Here is a 7,223-nt window from a genome sequence, read left to right as displayed (position 1 = left end):
TTTTTTTTTTTTTTAAATTGAGCAGTGTTATTAAAACTTTCGAAAGTTTATTTTTTTTTAGACCAAACACAAAATTTATGGATACTTTTATTAATTTAGAAAGTGTAACATTAAAAATATATATATACTTTATGATTCTTATAAAAATTATTATTATTATTTGTAAATAAACTTGAGAGACCGATGTGTTGGAAATGTGTTGGAAGTAGTGATGTTTGTGGGTATTGGGACACCAAAGTCATTAAATAATTATGGGTTTCCTTTTGTTATAAATGTTTTATTTTTTTCTATGTTCATACTTATAAAGTGGACATGTTCGGATTCGAGTTAAAGTCATGTGTTATGCTCACTTTCTTAATCATCGATCAGGTAACATTTCAAAAAACGGAAAATTTAGAAACATGGGGATCCGATACATTACTATTCCTATGGATTAGAATGAGATGTCATCAACCATATCCATTATTTACACTTTAGAGAGACTAAATAAATTAATGGTTTTTATGGTTCAACTTCATTAATTAATAATTCTTATATGATTACTCTTATCCCACATATTCAAAATGGATTTTTCACTTTCACTTTTTAATTTCTTAATAAAATATCATTATTAAAAAAAATTCTACATCAACTTTGAGACAGCTTTAAGATAAGTTATATTAGAAATGTTCATTTAGGGCATAAAATGAGAAATGAATTGGGAGAGATTTCTCTCCATTAAAACAATGGGAGTCTGAGATAGAGAGTAAGGAGAGATTCTCTCATTTAAATAAATGGGGCCCGAGACAGAGATTATATTCACCGTCCGTCTTCGACTTTACTCCTACCCTACTTAATATAAAATATATATAAATAGACTTTATATATATAAATGAGAGATTTTCTAATTTTTTTCCAATGAGATTTATGCCAGCTTTTATTAAGATTTTTACACATTAATTATATTGATAAACGAAAATTATCATTTAAAAGTTTCTCTATTTTAAAAGAACATAGTAAATGAAAAAAAAAAAAAATCGATGTGGAACCTGACTCCCACAAATTCTCCCTCGCTAATCTCATCAAAATCTTCACAAAAATAAATAGATAATTTAGCATAGATGAGAAATGTTTACCCCCACCTCACAACTTCAATTCATATAATAGATATCTCTATTTGACTATAAATAACTCTACAATTTGGACTCTATAAATTGGTCTACTACATAAACTAGAGGGAACAGTGGGACTCAACCATCTTCCGAAAAGGGATGCCGCTATGTTGAAATCTCACTTGCAAACATATTTGGGCGGGATTAAATATATGACAGGGTCATATTTGGGCGGGATTAAATATATGAGAGGGTTACCCGATATTGTAATAATCGTGGGCTCTTCAAGAAAGTATGACGTTGGGAATTCCAACTAATGATGATGCTACAAACTCAAGTTTATAAATGAATGTGCAAAATGAAACACAAGTGCCAAGCCAATCCATGAGAGCGTTGAAATATCTTTAAAGACTTCCATAACCAGGCAGCCTCCACATGTGCTATTACTTTGGACATGTTCTTATCATCCAATCTTATCAAATTGAACGCCACGTTGTTCCAACCCATCATCAATCAAAATTTGAGTTCCTAAGCTACCATTCTTGGCTCCATCATGTCGGTGTCTCATTCTTTTGACAACACAGATAGAGAAGAACTAGAACAGAGAATAACAGAGCCACTAAAATTACTACAACAAAGCCAGTAGGGGGCCAAATGTTTATCATTTCATTATGGGGGAAATGGATCATCACAGTTCACAGAATCATAACATTCTCTACGCTCTCTCGCTCTCTCTCTGGCCCCTCTCTCTCTCTCTCTCTCTGCGCTTTCCTCTCCCTTTGAACAAGCCTGGTGAGTAGTCAGTAAGTAGTTTTCTATGCACAACCACCCCATCACTAAGCCAAACAAAAAAAAAAAAAAAACAAAAAAAAGCAAGAAAAGAACAGCCAATTACAGAGTCATACACAAACATGAAAAACTCAGGCATGCCTGCGCCTGATAATCAAGATGAACACGTTAGAAGAAGTAAAAAAAATGCAGAACTTTCTCCATGGGAACTGCACAAAAGCAGAGAAACCAACTAAAACCAGGATTTTTTTTGTTTTTGTTTTTTTGTTTTGTGTTTTTGTTTTTGTTTTTGGAGGTCAATCAATCAATCAAATCCATCCATGGGGGATTTGGATTTGGATTTGGATTTGGATTTGGATTTTTTTTTTTTTTTTTTTTTTTTTTTTTTGGTTCAAAACCCCTTTCTGGTTTAGCCACGACGGATCATCCCCGTAAAGTAGTTGAAGTCATGGTGCTGGACCCTGAGTTGCTTTAGCCAAGAATCCGCCACGCTCAAAAGAGACACCACTCGCTCTTGGTCCCGCCCATAATTACCAGATATCCACACGCTTCCTTGCATCTTGTATGTCGCTAGCCCAAATGCACGCAGCGCCATCTCTTCCCCTTCTTTCCTCTTCCTTTCTCCGCTCTCAAACTCATCTTCTACGTCCATATCTACAAACAAACATCAATCCACTTTCAATTTCAAACCCCATTTTACTTCAAAACCATTCATTTTCATACCTTGAAATGAAGATGAAAGCGTATGGTAAGACAGAAAACATGTCGATAAATCCTTTATGGTTCTCCCCATTGGAATATGGTAAATTGGGTACCTGAAAATCGCCCCCATTCAGCCCATTAATACACACAAACACTCTAATTTAGACACACACACACACAGAGACAAACACAGACCAGGCAACAGCCATCCAACTAGCAGGAGAAAGATCCACGCTTCTCAATGTCATCAGGCCAGGGTATCTTCGAGCCAATTCATTGATCTGAAACCCCATGAAACAAATAGAATCAGAATCAGAACACAGATTAGAGGGTCAAAAAGAGTTTGATTCCAGAGCATCCAAAAAGCAGCAGCAGCACCACCACCATTTTCTTTTCTTCTAATGATAATATAATACAAAGATGAAGAACAGGAACAATTGAGAGAAGTGAAAGAAGGAAAGGGAATTTTCATACCTTATCCATTAGTGGGACTCTTCCGTATGGAGTTGATCTCTCGAAATACTGAAAGTAAAGGTATCCCAATCTGTCACTGAGAGATAGAGGGCTGTCTTGTTCTAACAATCCACCTCCCTCTTCCGATGAGCTTCCATCCCATCTCCATAGTTTTTCACTTTCACTCTCATCGCTGCATGAATCACTGAACGAATCCCTTGTTTCACTGTCACCACACTCATCTCTACACACAAAGGGGGCAATTCCTCATTTGGGGTTTTCAAAAACAATCGAATGGATCTTGAAAATTTGATAACAGAATCGAATTAGGGTTGGATCAGAATGAAAAGAAAAGGGTAGTACCTGAAACCATTGATGGTGGAGTTGCTGGTGAAGATTTGGATTGCAGAGAGATAAGGAACGTAGTATTGAACAAGGGTCTCGCCGTTGTTGACGGCGATGGGAACGCCAGCGCCGTAGGCGCTCCATTCGTCGTAACAATTCCAGAGATCGGCGAGGGTGAAATATTCAACCCTCTCTCTCTCCCATGGATGCCACAGACGATTCAGATTCCTAATCTCACTCTAAGAAAAAGAAGCAAAGATTGGATCAATAAATCATGAATTGGGAAATGAAGGAAGGAAAGAAAGAAAGCAAGAACAGCGACAAACCTTGGGCAAGAATTGGGAATTGACAAGGGGCGTGGTGCAATGAAGAAAGCAACCCAAATTGGATTGCAGTGCTGACCCTTTGTCAAGAATCATAATCTTGGAAGAGAGGGAGAGAGATGAAATATTCAGAGCCTTCCCCCCAACCCTGCAAAGCAGAGAGGCTTCCCGGAAAGCAAAGCGAAGAACAGAGCGCCGGGAAAGAGTAGAGAGACAAAGGGAAGAGGAAGAGGAAGAGGACGAGGAAGAGGAATAATCGGAGTCTTTTTTTTCCTTTCAAAAGGCTTTTCCGATTGGGGAAGAAAATAGGAACCAAAATGGAGATAAACCCACAAACGTGTGAAAGAATTTCTAAGATTAGAAACGGAAACCACCAAATTTCACGGGAAAGTTAGAATCTCTACTCTCTCTGTTTGAGAGTCTTGGCTGTCAATGGCGTCAAAATGCAAAGCCGTTCTGGTTCCCGTCGAGCGAACAGAGAATCGAAACAACTCCCGCAAGTAAAGTGCAGGGTTCTCCCTCCTCTGCTTTTAACTAACCCTAAACAAAACACGCCCACTCTTCCCCCCAACACTTCAATCAAGATCACCTCAGATTTCCCCACAAACACCACCAACAACACACACACACACACAAAGCAGAGGAGAAGAAGAAGATATAAATAAAGGCATCACAAATTCCAGATTTTCATTTATGGGATTTAATGGGATTTAATGGGATTTCCAGAATGCGTATCCGGAAATCAGCATCCAATTAACAAACCCCTTTTCCTTTCTTTTATTTATTTTTTTATTTTTTTATTTTTTTATCTTTACCTCTTTTGTAAAGTTTAATGGGTCTTTGGTCAGTTTCTTCAACAAAAAGGTGCATATGGTCTTTGAATTTTTCATACCCATTTGAAAATTAAATAAATATATATATATATATATAATTTAATTTTGGGTAGTTTCAATTTAAAATACTCGTATTTATCTTCTACGATTAAGTAAAATAAAATATATATTATATAACAATTTGGATTCCGTTTGGAAAATCTTATTGAATTTTGAATTCAAACTTAGAATTCCAGAAGGAAATGAAATTGAATTTAAATTATATTCAGATTTACACCTTTACCATTCAACCAAAATTTTTATATTCTCAATCAAAAGATTTTTTTTTCAATTATTATTTTTGGATTATACAGTTTNTTTTTTTTTTTTTTTTTTTTTTTTTTTTTTTTTTTTTTTTTTTTTTTTTTTTTTTTTTTTTTTTTTTTTTTTTTTTTTTTGTCTTGAACTAAAAAAAAATGTAGCTAAAATGTTAAACCATTCTTAGCTGATCTAGTTCTTATTAGCTAATGAATTTAACCCAACTCAACTCAACCATAAAACTTTTTTATAGTTGAGTTGTTTATTCAAATTTTTTATAAAAATAAAATTTATTATTTATTTTTAAATATTTAGTTAAAATTCATTTATTATTTGTTGTTATATTGAATTGATAGATGTTTTTCTTTAATTATTAAAAATTTAAGATTTTAAATATTCTTTGATCCTTGCATTTATTATTTATTTTGATCCATATATTTTCAAAAATAACATTTTAATCCTTATTTATAAATTTTACACACAATTCACTTAAACAATAAATAAGTAACATTAAAAGCAAGCTCCATTAATATTTTTGAATGAGAATAATAAATAATATTGATTTTAAGAAGCTTGGTAAGAATATGCTTAATTTAATCGGAATGTCCTTACGTAGACAAAGTCTTTCTATTCACATAAACAAATTAAACTTTATATTATTTTATCTTTATAAATTTATAAACTTTTTTATATTATATAATAAAAATAAAAATTATTTGTTTTATAATAAAATTGTAAGTATGGCAGTCCCATTCATTGAGGAAAAGTAAATTAAGGCAGGACGAAAAATTACCATTTTGATTTTAAATTAAAAATATATTAATTTGTTTTTTTGAGATATTTTTGTCGGTGCGTAGGAAAAGTATTTATTAAATTATTGTGATAAATAGATACAAAAAGTCAAAACATTTATTTTCTTTTGTTTCTTTTAAGGGGCACCTGCTTAATTGCGAAACAAGGCGACAATAATCCAATTATTTAACCTAAAACTGTTACGTTGAATTTTATATAATAAGACTTTTTCAAATAAAAATATTATATAAATAAAGGTGTCTATTTAACCTACCCGACTCCATATCTACTCGAAACAGGAAGAATAGATGAAATAGAATGAGTTTTCTATTCATTGACCGGATGGAGACCAATTATTTCTCTATCCCGTCCTCACTTTAATTAAAAATAAAAAATAAAGAATTTAATCCATGTAAAGATAAAAATAAAAAAATTTGTAAGATCCGTCACCAAAACCATGTCTACACCCGTTAGGGTTAAAATGCTCCAAAATGTACTATATAAAAAAATTTCAATTATTCATGTTGCTTATTTGTTTTTCGTGCATTTTTTTGCTCACGTTTTTCAATACGTTGTTCAAAAGTCCAACTTTCGTAGGACTAACTTGTTAACTGGGTTAGAACAACTGCTGCACAATAGATGTCCCACTGCCACAAGAGTGCGATTGTAACATTAGTCATTTTCGACTAATCTAGTTGATCCTTCAAAGTTCAGGGTTTACTGAACCGAGTATATTCGTAGTTAGAAGGGGCGGTCTTTTTACAATAGGGTTAATAAATTTAAATTTAGTAGGGGTTTATTAATTTAGTAATGAAATTGATGAGGGTGTTAATGTAAATTAAAAGAAGTTGGATAGGATACAATACGTGTGGTTTTAATTAGGTACCCACTCCAAAACATCTAATCCAATCACAAATGCATTTGGTCTACATTTCCACTTTATGGTAAAACAAATTTTGGTTACATTAATTAATTAAAAATAATATATGCTTATAAGTTAGGCTAATTAACCCCCTTCCTGTCCCTCCCACTACCTAAGTTGTCTCTTTCATAATTATACACATATCCCATTCATTAATTTCATTACTTAATTTAATATTGTACGGAAAATATTTATCCACCAATATTCTATTATTATATTATATCTAATCCAAATAATAATGTGGCGGGTTGAGTAAGATTAGTGAGTTAAGTTGAATTTTTTTAAAATTGAAAATTTGGTTCACTCTCGAAATTGAAACTGTTTTGCTTGCGTCAATCCGACAAACCTAAGAATCTGCGAGACCTCATATCAGTTGGAGAGGGCAACAAAACATTCTTTATAGATATGTGAAAGCTTCTTCCCAGCAGATGCATTTTAAAATCATAAGGCTGACGGCGATATGTAATGAGCTAAAACGGACAATATCTGCTAGCGATAGGGTTGAACTGTTACAAATGGTATTAAAGTCAAACATCGAGCGATGTGCCAAGGAGAACACTGGACACCAAGGAAGGTGGATTGTGAGGTCTCATCTCGGTTGGAGAGGGGAATGAAACATTTCTTATAAATGTGTGGAAATCTCTTCTTAGTATAGGTGTAGTGAACATGGACTGTT

At 33.2% G+C, this 7,223-nt stretch overlaps 1 protein-coding gene across 1 annotated transcript; it reads right to left on the bottom strand.

Annotated features, from left to right (window-relative positions):
* Positions 1-1,734: 1,734 nt before the first annotated feature.
* Positions 1,735-4,436, bottom strand: LOC111794328. The gene is made up of 6 exons (XM_023676277.1): positions 3,707-4,436; positions 3,399-3,619; positions 3,057-3,279; positions 2,778-2,863; positions 2,604-2,695; positions 1,735-2,534 (listed from the first exon to the last, which is right to left on the bottom strand). Exons 1-6 carry the CDS (start codon positions 3,797-3,799, stop codon positions 2,290-2,292), a joined length of 960 nt encoding a protein of 319 aa, XP_023532045.1. The 5' UTR covers positions 3,800-4,436; the 3' UTR covers positions 1,735-2,289.
* Positions 4,437-7,223: the final 2,787 nt, after the last annotated feature.

Source organism: Cucurbita pepo, chromosome LG05 (assembly GCF_002806865.2).
Source record: "Cucurbita pepo subsp. pepo cultivar mu-cu-16 chromosome LG05, ASM280686v2, whole genome shotgun sequence".
In the NCBI taxonomy this organism is placed as follows: domain Eukaryota; kingdom Viridiplantae; phylum Streptophyta; class Magnoliopsida; order Cucurbitales; family Cucurbitaceae; genus Cucurbita; species Cucurbita pepo.
Note: the sequence above shows the minus strand (reverse complement) of the source record. Positions and strands in the feature narration are given on the sequence as shown.